Raw genomic sequence first — 20,369 nt, 5'->3', positions numbered from 1 at the left:
CCTGGTACTAGTCATGTCAAAGATTATGCATTTTTACCAGCTGAACACTAGAGTTTAACTCTGATTGTGTACAGGAAGTTAGAGCTTTCCTGAAGACAATCAATCTGGAATTGATCTTTCCAAAGAGGTAAGGAAAAGCTCCAAGAGGAAGTGAGTAGTTGAAGAGAACCACATTGCTGCTAGAAAACATCAAGAACTTTCATATGGAGTAGAAGCTAAAGAGATTAGCTTTAAATCAATATATTTGGTCCTTTAATGATAACTATTCTTGTGCTAGTTTGAAATTAGAACAGTTTTCAAAAAGTTCACATTTTCTTTAAGGACTATTCTTGGTCAGTGCAAAAATACCAGGACACATTCTTTGTCTCAAGTGAACACTGACAGGACCACTGATTTGATTACGTCTCTGGCTTATCCCTACTGGTGAAACTAGAGCAGAGATATTTAGGATAGAGCATGGATTGATACATTCTGTTATTCCAATCCGGGAAATGAACCTACGTTATTTGTTCACCTCCAAAGGAAAACCAAACCAAACCCCCTGCCATCAAGTCGATTCTGACTCATGGCGACCCTACTGGACAGACTAGAACTGCCCTCATAGAGTTTCCAAGGAGCGCTTGGTGGATTTGAACTGCCGACCTCTTGCTTAACAGCTGTAGCACTTTAACCACTACACCCCCAGGGTTGGAAAGTACTTGTAAAACAAGATGGAGACAGTGAAAGAGGTTCTTTTGGAAAAAGGTAAAGGCTTTGCTTTGAGGTTGTTTATGAGACTTTTTGTCTGAATTGGGATAGAGTGAGGGTTAAGGAGGTAAACTGAGAATACCTAAGGTTTACACAGCACTTGGTTTTTCTCCCCAAACACTAGTATACAAGCAGGGATGTGGAAGAAACTCAGGCTGAGCTTGAGGACCAGGGAAAGGCTGGCAAGAGCATGTAAGAAACCAGGGTAAACATAGACAGGAGACTGAAAAGTGCGGGAGACCACGTTCAAGGCTTGAAATGAGAGTGCTAACAGGAAAAGTAAATTTCAGGCCAGCGGGGTAGGGCTAATGGCCCAGAGGTCTCTCCTGGGTCTGATGACAAAAATTACAGAAGAAAGTGTATAATCCATGCACAAGATGCGGCCTGATGGAGGAAGTGCAGATCTCATTATTTTTAGCTACAGATATTGGAGGTGGAGATGTAACAATTACATTCAAAATGAGGTGGAAGTGGTGGAGGTGTGGAGGTGGTACAGAAGGATATATTCATATATGAAGAGATGAAGAACAGGTGGCAAGAAAAGAAATTAGGAAACAGATCACTGTAAGAAAGCGAAAGTCCTGAGCTTTGAAGAGGGACTGTGAGGGAAGTAAACAAAACAAAACTGAACAACTGAAGCCAAAGGGCTAAGGCAAGATGGAATCAAACTGGGGGTAAAACAAAATTTCCAGGTATAGACAATTAGAAAACAGTAAGACAGGTGAGGGATTAGAATCTCTGCCTAAGTACTTGGATGGTGAGGTTTCATCCATTCTGCAAAGTACAAGAAAATGGAACCATAATATTCGTAAATTTAGAATTGAAAACAGTCACATCTGTCTGCATTTCAAAACTGATGAAAGGAAATTGTCAAAAGCATAAGCCTATCCTATATTAAAATTTGAAAAAAAATGTTTAAATGTATGGTCATTCTTTTGCTCTAAGGTGAAGATACCATCATATTTAACAGTTGGTTACATGAGATTTTATATAAATTTTGACTTGCCCAAGACAATTCTGGTATAGCTTATCCTTACATAATATTTAATTATACTTTCAAAATTGTCCCATTTGGGCTATGCATTATATGGTCACCCTAGCTACAAACCAAACCTTATCAGAAGTGGCATCATAAATTTATTTTGTAAAGCGTGGAAATTACTGTTACACAAAAACACTGTCATTTGTTCACAAAAGAAGAGACTGCTAATATTTATTAAAATGTAGAATGAACACAACACTGTGAGGAAGGAAAAGAAGGGTAGAAAGAACTGCCTACATAGAAGTACGATCCAGGGACATTGTGTTATTTCCCAGGGGAACAACATAAAACACCAGGAGGGGGAAGGAAAGTGACACAAGACCCCAGCCACCTCACTCTGGGATCCTACAGAGGTCTGCTTCTGCAATATCTAGAGCTGAGAATTTACTTAGCATTAATTCAACATGAAGCTTGCTAGGCTTCTTTTAAAAACACTTCTAAACTCTTCTAAGAAAACATTCAGGCAAAAACACATTATGGATTAAAAACAAACAAAACAGTATTTCTGCAATAAAAACAAATCAATGTTAGGATATAAAGAAGAAAAAAGGAGTCATTTACTAACCAGAAGGCTAACTGTGCAGCCAATCTTCTTGCCATCTACCTCTCCCATTTTCATGCAGTCCCTAAAACAAAAAGCAATAGTCAGAACATAGAACTTCCTTTCTAGGGCCAAACACTTTGTTCTCTAAGGGGGAAAACAAATGTACTACCAGAGACCACAGACAATCAGCAAGGTGCTATTCAGATAAAGACTCCGGGTAACTTGACAAACTGCCCCAGGCTGCACGATCCATGGTCAGGTTAGAGGGTCTGAGACTCCTGAGCACCAGTTTCGGCCCTGACTTTGACTTCCAGGTCAAGGCTGTGCTCCCTTTCAATGCGCGGGGCTCAGGGAGTAAGAGGAATGAAGGTGCGCTGCCACACACCTCCTAAGGCGAGGTAAGAAGCAGCTGGGGACTGGCCAGCTCCAACAAGGAGAATAAGGGTCTCCTTCTTAAAAAAACAAAAACCAAACCAAAAACACATGCATTTAAGTTGGATGAATTGCCTTAATGGTTTAGATAATTTAAAAATCAAACAATTATGTCTATATCATCCCCCTGCTTTCTTAGAGACTAGCATGACCGTACAATTCTCGGGTACACCGTCCCCACCCTACAATGGTTAGTCCATTGGTCCATGAGGTCAGTCTAAATTGCTCCCCTCACCCCAGACAAAAACGCCTCTTAGTAACGGAACTGAGACCCTCTCACTACATCCAGAGTTTGAAAGAACTGTTAAAAACAGAACAGAAAAAAAAGGAAATAAACCCCAAATAAAAACAGAACCAGTTAGTGAGAAGTCCATGATCTTACTGCAAAAGTTCCATGGTCTGATTATCAGTTCTTCGAACGATTAACTCAAGTGGAATGTTCACTGTGTGCTATTTGATATTCTAACGGGAGCACGGTGTATCTGGAAAATACGGAACTCAGCTTACCTGTAATCTAACAACCTCTCCATTAGACGAGTTACAGTGGCAATTAGTGAAACGCCACTTTCCCTCCATGTTTCCCGCTCAATTTTCTTTAGCAGGCTGGAAAAGAAAGAACCCAGGGCATTTTCAACATTTATTTTTATCAGTCACCATGACAACCATTTTACTTTCATCAGTACCTTAAATGTCTTAGCAACCACTGCAACATCTCACAAGCAGCACAATTTGCAAACAATGTCTTACCTAGGATACGGACCAAATAGTGGAATTCTACTCCAGGAAGCATTGACAAAGCAAATTGATTTTTAGATTATCCAAGTCATAAAACACGAACACATGCATATCATCACATTTTCAAAATATACAAGCACCTCAAGCTCATTTTTTTTGCCTAGCTTCTCTCTTACACTGTCAGAGGCTTGCGCCTCACCATATCAAACAGCACTGGAAAAAGCCACAAGAGGAGAACCTCCAAGTTTACTTTTAAGTAAGAGCTTGCTTTATTCACATAAAAATGTTTTCCTACCTCTCAGTGGAATGCATCTTCATCCAAGCAATTTTACTGCAACGCAACTGCTACAGGAAAATTCTTGTACAGACGGGATGATGTTTTGCGTTTTTTCCTTTCACTTAACATTTGCCCACTCAATACATATTGTACTATCTGTGCGCTCAACGGTTTCATTCATTTTGTCATTAATCACAGAGGATTTTTCTATGTGGTTGTTACAGCAGATTGATGGCAAGTACTGAGCCACATCTCTCCTCCCACATCCCCCCTAACCTCAAGCGCCTTGGAGCAGAGGCACTATGTCAACACAAAATAATAACAATCATAATAATTAGAATCTGTGTTACTTTCACTCTCATCTCTAGGCAAATTAACCATCTACTTGGCAAAGCTTTTATGATTCAACCTCCCCCAAAAGACAAAAGTAAGAACATAAGCGTGGCAATGTGACGATACTTCCCTACCCCTCTGGGTTTAATGATCATCATTTCTGCCTAAAACCTTGTTTCCCTTCCATCTTGGTTCCAGGAATAAGATGGAGAGAAAATATTTCTTACAGGTACAATCTAAGCATATCATAGGTTGCGCATAGTGGAAAAATAAACCTTAAAGAATAAAGCTCTTCTGTCAAAGTGTTCTTTTGGCTCGCTCTGTGTTCTCTCCTGATCTTCCGCCCCTCTTCTTTTTTTTCTTGATACTGCAATTCCAATGCCCAGCCTTCTGTCTGGTCTCCTCATCTGTTGCCTATGCATCTGAGATTTTCTGTTTTTCTGGTTCATTCTGAACTGTTTCCTAGACTGGGGGAAGGGGGAGCCACCATATGGAAGGGACGGAGTTTTCCCTGACTAATCCCACAGAAGAAGGTCCCCTGGTTTGTTTAAAGTAGATTTTCTCTTAAAAATCTCTGAATAGCACCTGCTTCATGCCTAAATGCCAAATTGGTGTTGAACCAAGGACTCAAGTGAAATCTGCCTGTCAAAGCAATAAGGGATGATGGAGACATTTCCCCAAGTGACAGCCCACACCTCACATACTTAAGAGGCTGAAAAACAAAGAACTCAAGCTAAGTAATGATAATTCTAAAAATACATGGAGATTTCTTTTATAGGCACGAGTTTCATTAATTTATAGAGGCTCCTGATGCTGTAAGGAATCAGAGTAACATAACCCTCTTGCAAGAAGAGGCAAAGCTCTACACAGCCTGTTTCCATGGCTAACTCAAGACAGAATGTTAGGACCCAGTCTAGAACCCAATTCATCTGATTTCTCAGCCAGAATTGTTTTTTAAATTGGGAAGCTGGTCATTTCTCAGTGAGAAACTGAGAAGGGGAGGCTATCAGCAAGAAGAGTCTTTCCAGACAACTTGGATGAGATTGGGCATTTCCACCTGGTCTATAATCATGCCCACGTGCCCGTGCTGAGCGCACAGGGAACCCATCTAAGAACAGTGAAAGGTGATTTCTCATTGCTAATCTACAAGGCTGACCTGTCAGATGCAATGAGACTCGCTAACATCAGGAAGCAGGATAAACCACAGCTCTGCAGGATGACATATGGCTCATTGGCTTTTTCTCTGTGAAAGAATGATACGGAGGTAGGGTGGAGTGGGATCTGACCTTCAATGCACCTTTCTTTATTGCATAACATGATTATGCTGAGACCATCACTCTTACGTCTAACACCTGTGTCTGCACATGCTCTCCTTAAGTAATCCAAAGAGGAGCATTAGATACCTAAGCTATGGTGTTACTTAGCTAATTCTCTGCTCCCAAACTGTAACGGAATGTGTGATCACTAAATAAAGATCTTTGAAATGATTTGGGGTCTTACTGAATTATTTAGAGCAACAGATGAGAAAGCAGAGTAAAGGACTAGAGGAAGAACAGAGATGGATGCCACCTCTTTTAGAGAGCCCATTAGAGCTGCTAAGTCAGGGCTAGCTACTCCCACTGTGTGCTCCCACAGCACAGTCCCTGCTGCATCCCCAGACCTAGAAGGTTGCCTACAACAAAGTAGGTGCTCAGTAAATAATACCAAATGACCAAATCAAGGGGAGCCATGGGAAGCAAAGTTTAGTTCTGATACTTTTCTTGATATATCACATTGGCAGCTATGATCCATGATTTCAGCATTATCATAAATAATCTCTGATTCCTACTTCAAAATGATGCAGTATGGGCAAATGGAGATAATGGCAGGGGTAGGGAAAGACGAGTTGTGTTCTTAGTCAGGACAGTACTATACAAATTTAAGGTCTTGCTCTGAGGGGTTTATCTTGGCAAGTACTGTATTGTCAGGAAGCTATGAGAGCTACTTCCAGTGTTTTAAGAAGTTTTAGGCATGAATTACAGAGAACAAACGAAAATCTGTACCATAACGGCATGTGTTCCTAATTCATAATGTGTGCAGTGACTCATTGTGGCTATACTAATTCCTTGTGATTTCTATTGCCAAAAAAGCATTTTATTGTTTTCCTGAAATATAGTTTGGTTTTCACTTTCTTTTCTGAGCCCAGGTAGAAATGATACTTAATTATCACTTTATATTTGACTTATTCCCAATACGCTGATTATAAAGCATGACAGAAAAATACAGTAACAACTCTAGTAATATGCTAAAAATCAACAAAATAAAAATCTCCATGGAATGAATCAGGCACTTTAAAATAGTCCTAATTATAGAGCTTAATATTTTAATTATTGGTTTGATTCTTATGTCAAGGTATGTCTTCTATTTCAAAGTCGTATTTATACACAAGCAATCTAAATTGCATACTATCAGACCTATATTAAAGTTGATAAAAGGCACTACAGAACTATGTATTTATTAATCTTGTGAATTTATTATAAATAATTAATTGCAAATCTCAGGAGATTCATTTCCCTGACTGCGTTCTCATTTTAGTTCTTTGTTCAAATCAAGGACAGTAACTAAAATGAGAGCAGTTTTTAAAAGCAATTTATTATATTGGATGAGGTTTTAATCAGAATTCTTGTTAAATTCCAGCTGTCGTGAAAGACAGATGCTTGTACGCTAGAATGAATGAGGGCTTGGTGAACAATTATTAAAAAGTTCTGGTTTAATTACAGTATCAAAAGAAAATGGTGTTGTTCAGGGCTCCACAACAAAGAATGTATCTTATTACCTTCCACCATCACAGGAAATCTGAATACCCCTTTTTGGCATTTCCTTTCAATATAATTTTCCCTAAAGCTTCAAAAATGATTCTGAATCAGTCAAGTTGACATCCATCCGGCCTATCAGTCACTAATAATATTTTCAAACACGTATTCATATTTCTACTGCTCTAAATTAATGATTACAAAATGAATTACAGAGTGTTGCATTAATGTTTAGTTTTAAGTGATGCTTGGGCGTAAGTATACATTTATGTTGTAATAGGAAAATGCATTGTTGTATTATTCGTGCACTTCGGAAAGAATTGCAAACATTTTCCAAGTGCAATGATCTAATTCCTCCTTCAAAAAGAAACAGTTTATAAGTATACTTGGTATGAAATTGATGACCATCCATAGAGAGCTGTAAAGAAAACAAGTGCCAGAACTGAAATTCCAAAGCACTAAAACATTCTCACGTGTCCTCTCTGGCCGTTTCAACATAGTGGCTGAATAGTTGGCACACGCAATTCATCCTGTGACTGTGATCAGATTCTATCAGTAGTTATTGTGGCTAGCTGCGGTTGAGTCAGTCCCCGACTCATGGTCACCCCATGTTTGCAGAGTGTAACTGTTCCATAGGGTTCCCTTGGCTGCAATCCTTACGGAAGCAGATCATCAGGCCTTTTCTTCTGCAGGGCTGCTGGGTAGGTTTGAACTGGCAATCTTTCAGTTAGCAGCCGGTCGTGAACCATTTGCACCATGCAGGCTCCTTCTCTATTGGTAAGGACAACCTCAAAGTCCCTTTACAGCCCTCCATTACTTCTCCATTATCCATTCAAATCCCAAAACACAGAATTTATTAAAAATGCTTTGCTTCTAGGATCTTCTAACCGGAGACGTTTAAGAAGCAATTAATAATGCTGAGGGAGCAATCAGTATCAATTAATTTAATCAAGTGTTGAAGAACAGAGGCAAACTTGGTATCCTAACAGCAAATCAGCCAAGGATATTATGCTTTGAAAAGCACTGCACACGATTCAAATCGCACCAGTGTTTTCCTCTCACACTCTTAGCCCCACTTAAAATTATTACCTTGCAGCCTGGATTTTAAAATTATTGGGCATTGAAGAGAGTGAGATTTTTTTTTTATGTAACACATGTGACCTGTCCTAATCAGAGATTAATATAAGGAAGACATGTCTAATCATCAACATAATAAGATCCATTTGCCAGAGTTAGGCAATTATCCTTTATTTCACACTCCACAAAGACAAAGCACTCCTGTGAGACCAAAGCTGTCTCTGTAGCTCTCAGTGACAGTGGTGCCATGCAGCTCTGCACTGATACCAAATCCCCTGAATAGAATCAACTTGAGATAAATACATTACTCACATACTGTTGAAGAGCTCACGGTATGTTTCATCACCTTTGCCTTCTGACATAAGGCTATCCAGTTTGTCAATGAGCTTGGCTTCCACCTGAAACATACCCAAATATTACTATCTCTTTCCTCTCCTTTACAAGTAGGGTTTCTAGGCAAATAGGAACATGTTTATTTCTGTAAGGGAAAAAGACTCACAGTAAATTTTGTGATAGTGACATTATCAGCTGTGGTTAAGAGCAGACACTGCCTGGAATTCTAGGGGTGAACTCTCAGCTGGGTAGCATTTGCTACTGCCAAAGACTTTTATTTGTTGATTCAAACACAAATGCTTATAGCCCAGCTTAAATGCTTGAATCCATTTTTAGGTGCTACAAAAACTGGCAAGTCCTATCTCTTTTTTTTAAATCACTATATATATATACACACATACATATATACACACACACATGCACACACACGTATGAACATCAGCAAACTAACATATTTACATACATGAACTGAAATCTTTGATTTCTTTGTATTTATTTTCTTTCTCAAAACAGTTCAGGCTTGCACTGAATATTTGCTGAAGTTGAGAACTTGTCCTACCCATGTACAAATGGTAGATCTATACAAACATTTTAAGTCAGCAACAAGCAGTTTGAGAGAGAAAGAAAATACTTCCTGAAAAATGTAATCAGAACATTTATATTTTCAAGGGCATAAATCCTCTGGAACTTGAATATCATGAAAAAGAAAGAAAAAAAAAAAACTATCTGGAGCAGTGGTTGAGCACTCAGTGGCTAACTGGAAGGTTGGCGGTTGAAACCACCAACTCCTTTGTGGGAAAAAAATGTGGCAGTCTGCTTCTGTAAAGATTTACAGCCTTGCGAACCCTATGGAGCAGTTCTCCTCTGTCCTAAAAGGTCACTATGAGTTGGAATCAACTCAACAGCAGTGGAGCTTGGTTACCTGTGGCAGCAGGAGAGCGAGAAAATGAAAACCTCTCCATGGCTACAGAGATTAAAACAATTAGGAACTGGGTGGGTATATTTGACCTTGTCAGAGAACTAAGTGCAGTCATTCCTTGGAACCACATTTCAATCAAGAGATAAAGACAAGGTAGAAGGAAAGTGTTTTTTTCCTTTTTCCTCGAGTATAATTTTTGATATGCTCTCATTCACCTTTTAAACAAAAAACCAGTTGCCATCAAGTTGATTCTCACTATTGCAACCCCATGTGCGTCGGAGTGGAACTGTACTCCATGGGGTGTTCAATGGCTGATTTTTCAAAGGTAGATCACCAGGCCTTTCTTCCAAGGTGCCTCTGGGTGGACTTGAACCTCTAACCTTTTGGTTAGTGTAGCTGGACATGTTAACTCTTTGCACCACCCAGAGACTCCCATTAACCTATTAGTTCTCTTGAAAATAAACGTAGGTATTGACACAGATGAAATGCTCATGCTTTTGGCAATAGAAGAGTTCTATGCATGTGCTCAAATTACTCATACAGTTGCCAGCCAGTTCTAGAGGTTGAAGACGGCTTCCTTTGGAGCAGCATGAAGGAGGGCCAAATCTCATGGGCGTACAAGATTAACACAGTGACTGTTTAAAGAGATAACAAGCCTAGTATCTCCAACCTGAAGGACTTCGCGTGGCAAAAGCAGGTAAGACATTATTCGATCTGGTTTTATAATAAGAACATCTGTCTTTCCAAAACTGAGGCAGCAGTATCAGAACCAATGTCAACGAGAAATCATAGGCTCATCTCCCCAGAATTTCCTTTGCAAGAATTTCCATTGCTTTCCCCCTTAAATTAAGTTTCAATGCTTCAGGCAAAGAGCAATAACACATGCTGTGAATCTAATGCTCAGAGCTCAGCCGTTCATCATATACAACAGGCAGACCACCAAGAGCCCAGTGAATTTAAGAACCATTAACCCTGATTTCTCTGTGCTGTCCAACAGGGAGCAAATAAAATCTCTGCCAGTTCTTAAATACAGACCTGGGAAATCACAGAAATCTTTAGCTGAAAGGGAACTAAATGGTTTTTCAGGGCTTCCCCAGAGGCTCAGAGAAACATAGACTAGAGAAATGTGTCCACGGCCATGTGGCCAGGGAGTGGGCAGACAACGCCTGGAATCCTGGCCTCCTGAATGCTGGTCTAGTGCTCATCCCCAACTCAGAGCTGAACCTGGGAACTCAGAGATGCTTGAGGAGAACCAAAACTCTTCCAGCTGCTCTGAGGAGCACGTCCACCTACCTGTTTAAAGTTGCCGCTCCGCCTCTGCTCCCAGTCCATCATATCATGGAAAATAGGAATCATGACATTCCGGAGATCTGGCTGGGGTATCAAGGTCACTTCAAGGAAGGGGCCAATCAGGGCAGGGATGAAGTGAAGCTTGTGTTCTCCTAAATTGAATATTTGACTTTTAGTATATGTAGTCTTAATAAGAATTCAGAAATATTATAAAATTTGTTTAAAACTTTTACATAAGTATATTCATTTACAGTTGTTCCCAAGCAAGTAAACCTTTCCCTAAGCAATTATATATGAACACAGTAAATTTACATAAGTTGAATAATATTTCTCCATTATTTTTTTTTTTTACTGTGCATTAAGTGCAAGTTTACAGTTCAAGTTAGTTTCTCATACAAAAATTTATACACATATTGTTATGTGACCCTAGTTGCTCTCCCTATAATGTGACAGCATACTCCTCCTTTCCACCCCAGATTTCCTATGTCCATTCAGCCAGCTCCTGTCCTTCTCTGCCTTCTCATCTCGCCTCTGGACAGAAGCTGCCCATTTAGTCTCCTGTATCTACTTGAGCTAAGAAGCACTTATCTACTTGAGCTAAGAAGCACACTCAGAATGAGTATCATTTTACATCTTATAGTACAGTCTAATCTTTGTCGGAAGAGTTGGTTTCAGGTATGGCTTTAGTTTTGGGCTATCAGAGACTCCAGGGTCCATGTCTTCCAGGATCCCTCCAGTCTCAGTCAGACCATTAAGTCTGGACTTTTTACTAGAATTTGAATTCTGCACCCCATTTTTCTCCTACTCCGTCAGGGACTTTCTGTTGTGTTTCCTGTCAGGGCAGTCACTGGTGCTAGCCAAGCACCATCTAGTTCTTCCAGTCACAGGCTGATGGAGTCTCTGGTTTATATGCTCCTTTCTGTCTCTTGGGCTCATATTTTCCTTGTGTCTTTGGTGTTCTTCATTCTCCTTTGCTCCAGGTGGGTTGGGACCAACTGATGCATCTTAGATGGCCACTTGCTAGCTTTTAAGACCCCAAACGCCCTGACCAAAGTGGGATGCAGAACATTTTCTTAAACTTTGTTTTACCAATTGTCCTAGATGTCCCCTGAAACCATGGTCCCCAGACCCAGTCCCCTGCTACTCTGTCCCTTGATGTGTTTGGTTGTATTCGAGAAACTTCTTAGCTTTTGGATTAGTCCAGTTGTGCTGGCTTCCCCTGTATTGTGTGTTGTCCTTCCCTTCACCTACGATAATTCTTGTCTACTATCTAGTTAGTGAATACCCCTTCCCCTCCCTTCCCACCCTCGTAACCATCAAAGAATGTTTTCCTCTGTGATTAAACATTTTCTTGAGTTCTTATAGAAGTGGTCTCATACAATATTTGTCCATTTGCAACTGACTAATTTCACTCAGCATAATGTCTTCCAGATTCATCCATGTTATGAGATGTTTCATGAATTCATCCTTGTCCTTTATCGTTGCATAGCATTCCACTGTGTGAATATACCATAATTTGTTTATCCATTCATCCACTGATGGGCATCTAAGTTGTTTCCATCTTTTTGCTACTGTGAATAGTGCTGCAATGAACATGGGTGTGCATATATGTATTCGTGTGAGGGCTCTTATTTCTCTAGGATATATTCCAAGGAGTGGGATTGCTGGATCGTATGGTACTTCTATTTCTAGCTTAAGGAAGCACCAAATCGGTTTCCAAAGTGGTTGTACCATTTTATATTCCCACCAGCAGTGTGTAAGTGTTCCAGTCTCTCCACAACCTCTCCAACAGTTATTATTTTGTGTTTTGGGGATTAATGCTACCCTTGTTAGGGTGAGAAGGTATCTCATTGTAGTTTTGATTTGAATTTCTCTAATGGCTAATGATCGTGAGCATTTCCACATGTATCTGTTAGCTGCCTGAATGTCTTCTTTGGTGAAGTGTCTGTTCATATCCTTTGCCCATTTTTTAACTGGGTTATGTGTCTTTTTGTTGTTGAGGTTTTACAGTATCTTGTAGATTTTAGAGATAGACCCTGATTGGATTTGTCATAGCCAAAAGTTTTTTCCTAGTCCGTAGGTTGTCTTTTTACTCTTTTGGTGAAGTCTTTGGATGAGCATTAAGTGTTTGATTTTTAGGAGCTCCCAGTTATCTAGTTTCTCTTCTGGTGTTTGTGCATTGTCAGTTATGGTTTCCATTCTATTTATGCCATGTATTAGGGCTCCTGGTGTTGTCCCTAGTTTTTCCTCCATGATCTTTATTGTTTTAGGTTTTATATTTAGGTCTTTGATCCATTTTGAGTTAGTTTTTGTGTATGGTATGAGGCATGGTTCTTGTTTCATTTTTTGCAGATGGATATCCAGTTATGCCAGCACCATTTATTAAAGGGACCATCTCTTCCCCAATTAACAGACTTAGGGGCCTTTGTCAAATATCAGCTGCTCATAGGTGGATGAATTTGTCTGGATTCTCAATCCTATTCCATTGGCCTATGTACGTTGTTGTACCAGTACCAGGCTGTTTTGACCACTGTGGCGGTATAACAGGTTCCAAAATCAAGTCGTGTGAGGCCTTCCACTTTGTTCTTCTTCAATAATGCTTTACTGATCCGGGGCCTCTTCCTTTTCCATGTGAAGTTAGTGATTTGTTTCTCCATCACATTAAAAAATGCTGTTGGAATTTGCATCGGGATTGCATTGTATCTGTAGGTTGCTTTGGGTAGAACCGACATTTTCACAATATTGAGTCTTCCTATCCATGAGCAAGGTATGTTTTTCCACTTATGTAGATCTCTTTTAGTTTCTTGCAGAAGTGTCGTGTAGTTTTCTTTGTATAGGTCTTTTACATCTCTGGTTAGATTTATTCCTAAGTATTTTATCTTCTTGGGAGCTGTTGTAAATGGTATTGATTTGGTGATTTCCTCTTCGAAGTTCTCTTTGTTGGTGTAGAGGAATCCAACTGATTTTTGTATGTTTATATTGTATTCTGATACTTTGCTGAACTCTTCTATTAGTTCCAGTAGTTTTCTTGTGGATTCTTTGGGGTTTTCTGTGTATAAGATCATACCATCTGCAAATAGAGATACTTTTACTTTTTCTTTACCAATCTGGATGCCCTTTCTTTCTTTTTCCAGCCCAACTGCTCTGGCTAGGACCTCCAGCACAATGTTGAAGAAGAGTGGTGATAAAGGCATCCTTGTCTGGTTCCTGTTCTCAAGGGGAATGCTTTCAGACTCTCTCCATTTAGGATGATGCTGGCTGTTGGCTTTGTATAAATGCCCTTTATTATGCTGAGGAATTTCCCTTCTATTCCTATTTTGCTGAGAGTTTTTATCATGAATGGGTGTTGAACTTTGTCAGATGCCTTTTCTGCATCGATTGATAAAATCATGTGATTCTTGTCTTTTGTTTTATTTTTATGATGGATTACATTGTTTTTCTAATGTTGAACCACCCATGTGTACCCACATCCCACCTGGTCATGGTGAATTATTGTTTTGATATGTTGCTGAATTTAATTGGCGAGAATTTCGCTGAGGACTTTTGCGACTATGTTCATGAGGGATATTGGCCTATAATTTTCTTTTTTTGTGGTGTCTTTACCTGATTTTGGTATTAGGGTAATGCTGGCTTCATAGAATGAGTTTGGGAGTATTCCATCCTTTTCTATACTCTGAAATACCTTTAGTAGTAGTGGTGTTAACTCTTCTCTGAAAGTTTGGTAGAGTTCTCCGTTGAAACCGTCAGGGCCAGGGCTTTTTTTGTTGGGAGTTTTTTAATTACTTTTTCAATCTCTTCTTTTGTTATAAGTTTATTTAGTTGTTGTACCTCTGTTTGTGTTAGTTTAGGTAGGTAGTGTGTTTCTAGAAGTTTGTCCATTTCCTCTAGGTTTTCAAATTTGTTAGACTACAATTTTTCATAGTATTCTGTTCTGATTCTTCTGGTTGGGTCTGTTGTGATATAATCCATCTCATTTCTTATTTGGGTTATTTGCTTCGTTTCCTGTTTTTCTTTTGTCAGTTTCATCAACGGTTTATCGATTTTATTGCTCTTTCAAAGAACCAGCTTTTGGTCTTGTTAACTTCTTTCAATTGTTTTTCTATTTCATTTAATTCTGCTCTGATTTTTATTGTCTTTCTTCTGGTGCCTGAAGGCTTCTTTTGCTGCTTTCTTTCTACTTGTTCCAGTTTTAGGATTAATATTTTGATTTTGGCCCTTTCTTCTTTTTGGATGTGTGCATTTATTGCTATAAATTGACCTCTTAGCACTGCTTTTGCTGTGTCCCAAAGGTTCTGGTAGGATGTGCTTTCATTCTCATTTGATTCTGTGAATTTCTTTATTCCATCCTTAATTTTTTCTATACCCCAGTAGTTTTTGAGCAAGGTGTTGTTCAGTTTCCATGTGGTTGATTTTTTTTTTTTTCCCTTGCTTTGTCTGTTATTGATTTTTACTTTTATGGCTTTATGGTCAGAAAAGACGCTTTGTGATATTTTGATGTTTTGAATTTTGTTAAGGCTTGCTTTATGGCCTAATATGTGGTGTATTCTGGAGAATGTTCCATGTGTACTAGAAAAGAAAGTACACTTGTCTGCTGTTGGGTGGAGTGTTCTGTGTATGTCTATGAGGTCAAGTTGGTTGATTGTAGCATTTAGATCTTCTCTGTCTTTATTAAGCTTCTTTCTGGATATTCTGTCCTTCACTGAAAGTGGTGTGTTGAAGTCTCCTATTCTTACTGTGGAGCTATCTCTCTTTTCAATGCTTTTAGAGCTTGTTTTATGTATTTTGGAGCGCTGTCGCTGGGTGCATAAATATTTACTATGGTTATGTCCTCCTGGTGTATTGACCCTTTAATCATTATATAGTGCCCTTCCTCATCCTTTGTGGTGGATTTTACTTTAAAGCCTGTTCTGTCAGAAATTAATATTGCCACTCATGCTCTTTTTTGGTTTTTGTTTGCTTGGTATATTTTTCCATCTTTTGAGTTTGTTTTCTCCATTCCTTTTTATTATAAAACTGGAGATTTACTTTTTTCCACCTTAAAAAAATCATAAGGTATGATGTTAAAAATTATATAAACCATGAGGATTTGGTTATGTATACTACTGTACATTCATACACTGAAATTTTTATGCAATCATTAAAAATGAGATTGAAGAATGGTAATATGGGAGAAGTTTTTCAATATAATTAAGTGAAGAAGCAAAGTATAATACAGTATGTACAGGTACATCATACGTTCATTCATAAAAAACACAGTGCCATCAAGTTGATTCTGACTCACATATACGTATATAAATATAAACATATGTATGTATGTACATATATATACATATATATATGATAGTCTAGAAGACTGTACTTTCTAATGCTAACCACAATGGTTATTACTGAGTGATGAGATTACAGATGAGTTTTATATGTGAAAAAAGTGATTCCTATCTACATTTTATAATTTTTCTAGAATACATGTTTTTTTTTTTTTTTCAACATAATAAACACACAGCATAAATAAATATCTAAATGATGGTCTAAAAAAAGAATATAACCATTTTCTGAAAAGACCAAAACATGCTGCAATAGTGAACTCAAAATGGGGTATTATTACCAAGTGCTAAAAGGTATGGTATTGACAATAAGTAATTCAGAGGAAAGGAAGGTAGAGGTGTGCATGGACATAGATGATTTCATGTTGCAGGTGGGTAACTCTAATCTTCTATGTTAAATCTTACTGAGGAGTTTCTATTTTTATAATCAGTATACCGTATACACTGAAAAATGTACTATTTCTCTATAGTCAATCTTCAGTATCATGGATAAAAATGTATGATACTGAAAGCATTCACTTAACCCCACAGAGCAAGTTGAGAGGCTGAGCAGAAGATAGCTGGGTTCATGAAAGAAGGTAATTTTCCCCTTATTCTCTTCTACCTTTGATCTTTTGTAGAAAGGGTTGAATACTAACAAAATCACCTTGTTCCCAGTTACTTGCCAATTTCATAGTTAAATACCTTCACGTTAATGATAGGTTTCTCTATTTTCCTTTTTGTACTAGAAGGCATTAAGAGGGCCAGCAAGCTCAGACATTTATTTGCAAATGACGCTATATAAACCCAGAGTGCAAATGTAAATGTATAAATTAAATTTATTTTTACTTTAGAGAGGTTTTTTAAAGGGAAGAGAATATAAGAAAGGTTTTGGGAAAGAGAAAAACAAAGGATGATGGATGAGATCAGAGATGGGAAAACCCAAGTGGGTGTTTGAGAAGTCACTGTTTTCTGTGAGTGGGATTGCCTTGGGATATATCAGCTATCTTTAGAATGTAAATCCCTCCCTGGATAACCTACCTATTCTCAGTGCTATGCAACATCAGCTGAAGTGTGAATGAGTCAAGAACAAGCTTTTCAAATCTTGGCATAGATTATCACTGAGAAGAGCTTGTTGTTAGGTGCCATCAGGTTGATTTCAACTCGTAGCAACTCCAAGTGACTGAGTTGAACTGCTCCATAGGGTTTTTAGGCTGTAATCTTTACAGAAGCAGACTACCAGATCTTTCTCCCAAAGGAGAAGCTGGGTAGGTTCAAACCGCCAACCTTTTGGTTGCTTAACCATTGTTGCATCAGGGCTCTGACACTAGCTTAGCAGTTGAATAAAGAGGGTATGCAGTGGCTCCTGGACAAGCATTTAAAATTCTTAAACATTTCAAAACAAAACATGGACAAATAGTTTTTTTTTTTTTCTTTAGGTTAAAAAGTCAAGATCAAGAGAATATATTATGATTAATTCTGTTATTGTGGTTGGGTGTTGTCGAGTCAGTTTCAACTCATAGCAACCCAATATACAATAGAACGAAACATTGCCCAGTCCTGCACCATCCCCAGAATCGTTGCCATGTTTGAGCCCATTGTTGCAGCCACCTCTGTGTCAAACCATCTCGTAGACGGTCTTCCCCCTTTTCACTGACCTTCTACTTTATCGAGCATGATGTCCTTCTTCAGGGACTGGTCCCTCCTGATAACATGTTCAAAGCACGTGAAATGAAGTTTCGCCATCCCTGCTTCTAAGGAGCATTCCGGCTGTGTTTCTTCCAAGGCAGATTTATTCATTCCTCTGGCAGTTCATGGTATATTCAATATTCTTCACCAACACCATAATTCAAAGGCATCGACTTCTTTTCTGGTCTTCCTTATTCATTGTCCAGCTTTTGTATGCATATGAGGCAACTGAAAACACCATGGCTTGGATCAGGTGCACCTTAGTCCTCAAGGTGACATCTTTGCTTTTTAACACTTTAAAGAGATCGTTTGCAGCAGATTTGCCCAATGCAATACGTTGTTTGATTTCTTGATGGCTGCTTCCATGGGTGTTGACTGTAGATCCAAGTAACATGAAATCCTTTATTATATCCTCAGAGTATAGCATTTCTATTATGATACAACTCTCCCTATCTAGGTAACATGGAGGAAAAGCTACTCCTCGTATCTGAATATTTCAGAATATACAAGGGACCACGATGCACCATTGTAAAAGCTTGCATTATGAGGAATGTTTATTTAGAAAAACCGCTCCACACTCCCTGATGAAGAGAGGCCATGGAATCCTCTGTGTCCAATTTCCTAGACAAGGCAATGCAGCAGTCAAAGCAATGATCTGAATCTTCAGTTCTTTAAATTATTATAAACAAAATGCAGTATGTGAAGCAAAGGAGAGCTGGGAAATGGAGAGAAAAGAGCCCCAAAGATGTTGTTTGAGCTCCTGAAAACAGTCATACCTAAAGACGCACCCACCTTCAGGCTTCCTAGCTACAGGAGACAATGCATTTTTTTTTAACAGGGGTTTAAGTTGGATGTTTTGAGCTTTGGAGTTTGTCAAATGCAACCAGCAAAGCTGTAATGCACTAGTTAGAAGGTAAGCGTTAGCTACCTGTGTCAAAGACCCTCTGAGCAGCGCCTTGCCCATCCCCTTAGAGACCAATATGGCAATAAAGAGGAGATGGAAGGCCCTGCGCTAAGAGTTTACGAGTCTGAATTCCTTCTGGGTTTCCATCCATTTGGAAAAGGTGCCCTTGTCAGAGGACACTGTTTTGAACTGCCTTCTATCTTAGCAATATCTAGAGGACCTATATCTAAAGGAGCGTATGTGGCGTAACGGTTATGGGCTGTTAACCCAATGACTGGCAGTTGGAACCCACCCAGCCTCTCCATGGGAGAAAGACCTGGCTGTCTGCTCCCAGGGAGCCCTGGTGGCTCAGTGGTCGAGAACTTGGCTGCTAACCAAAACGTCAGCAGTTTGAATCTACCAGCTGCTCCCTGGAAATCTTATGGGACAGTTCTACTCTGTTGTATGGGGCTGCTATGAGTCAACTTGACTCAACAGCAATGGGTTTGGCTTTGGCTTATCTGTTCCCATAAAGATTACTGCCCCTATGGGGTAGTTTTACTCTGTCACATGGGGTCGCTATCAGTCAAAATCAGCTTGATGTCACCCAATAACAACAACAACAACAACAGAGGGATTATTATCTACTTTCCAGCTTCCATTTGTGATGCAGTCCCAGGGCTGTCTCAGACATCTGCCTCAACTAAGGACAAGGTGGTCCTGTCCTATGCTGTGTCTGGATTGCCCTATGGGAGCAAGGTCTTCATGATATCTACTGGTAATATGCCCACCCCCTGCTTTAGTTGGCACAGATGCAGTGCCCTGGGTATTTGTGAGATACCTCATTCTTGGGACTGGATACACGTGGGATTGGCTGCACACCAGAGAACTCACACCACCAGGGAGTTGCTCCTATATCATAGTTGGAAGTCATATTTTGTCTTGCATTTAGTTTCAATGCGGGTGAAAGTGCTTAGGCCAAAATGCTTTGAGTATCTATTCAAGAATACAGCCCTAGGCACAACCCCCAGATCCCAGGCCATCTAAAAGTCTCTTTACATCACTGAAGGCACACAGTCATTTCCTCTCTCTTTGAGGTTTCATCAAAGGTAACTTAATCATTTCTCTTCATCTCTAAATTAGTTTTCCATGTCCATTATATGTGCAGAAGAAATATGGCTTGTAATTCCTTTTGTGTTTCTACTTTTATTTTGACTCAGGTAACACTTCATCTTTCCCAAAAGACTTTAATTTTCCTTATCGGAGCAGGAACATCTCCTTCATATTCATCAAAAGAAACTTCCTTATTAATCTAATCTTGTATATTTTCTTTCAAAAGAATGAATACTTTCAAGACTGACAAACTCATGGTAGAATACACAGAAATATTATTTTCTCCATATTTGTTCTCTCTATATTCTGCCCCTCTACTGCAATATAGAGTTGCTGTGAGTTGGACACATGCATTTCAAGCAGGTAACTAGCAGCTAGGACTTGCAGTTCCTTTCCTCAGTTTTCCTCTGTCAGGGCAGAAAGCAGAAGCAACCTGAATTCAATCACTCTTACTGACATTTGTAAAACCCTGCTGTTGTTGCTGTTAGGTGCTATTGAGTCTATCTCAAATCCTAGCAAAGCCATGTGTCAGAACAGAACTACCCCATAGGGTTTTCTTGGCTGTAATCTTTATGGAAGCAGACCACCAGGTCCTTCTCCCGATGAGCTGCTGGTTGGGCTCAAATCAACAACCTTTCAGGTAGCAATCGGTTAGCGGTCACGGCTTTAACCATCTGACCGCTGAGCTCCTTTGTAAAATCCTAGGCCTGTTGAAAAGCTTAACTAAGATGTCCTGGCAGGTGAGAAGAACAGAGACAAAAGGGTCAGACTGATTCCTAAGGGGACAAAGCTGGCAAGTCCTCATATTGGTGGGTCTTACTGCCCGTTCCATGACCCTGCCCCAGGAGATAGCTTCAGGG

At 39.4% G+C, this 20,369-nt stretch overlaps 1 protein-coding gene across 3 annotated transcripts in view; it reads right to left on the bottom strand.

Annotated features, from left to right (window-relative positions):
- Window positions 1–20,369, bottom strand: part of DOCK4 (dedicator of cytokinesis 4) — a 487,078-nt gene that overhangs the window by 51,851 nt on the left and 414,858 nt on the right. For all 3 annotated transcript variants that reach the window (XM_049893613.1, XM_049893614.1, XM_049893615.1), the window contains exons 31-34: window positions 10,525–10,673; window positions 8,292–8,377; window positions 3,273–3,368; window positions 2,355–2,415 (exon numbers count right to left, since the gene is read on the bottom strand). In XM_049893613.1, the coding sequence (XP_049749570.1) occupies window positions 2,355–2,415; window positions 3,273–3,368; window positions 8,292–8,377; window positions 10,525–10,673 (392 nt within the window). The remainder of the gene's footprint in view (window positions 1–2,354; window positions 2,416–3,272; window positions 3,369–8,291; window positions 8,378–10,524; window positions 10,674–20,369) is intronic.

Source organism: Elephas maximus, chromosome 8, assembly GCF_024166365.1.
Source record: "Elephas maximus indicus isolate mEleMax1 chromosome 8, mEleMax1 primary haplotype, whole genome shotgun sequence".
NCBI classification, from domain to species: Eukaryota; Metazoa; Chordata; class Mammalia; order Proboscidea; family Elephantidae; genus Elephas; species Elephas maximus.
This window is presented reverse-complemented; position numbering and strand designations above follow the sequence as displayed.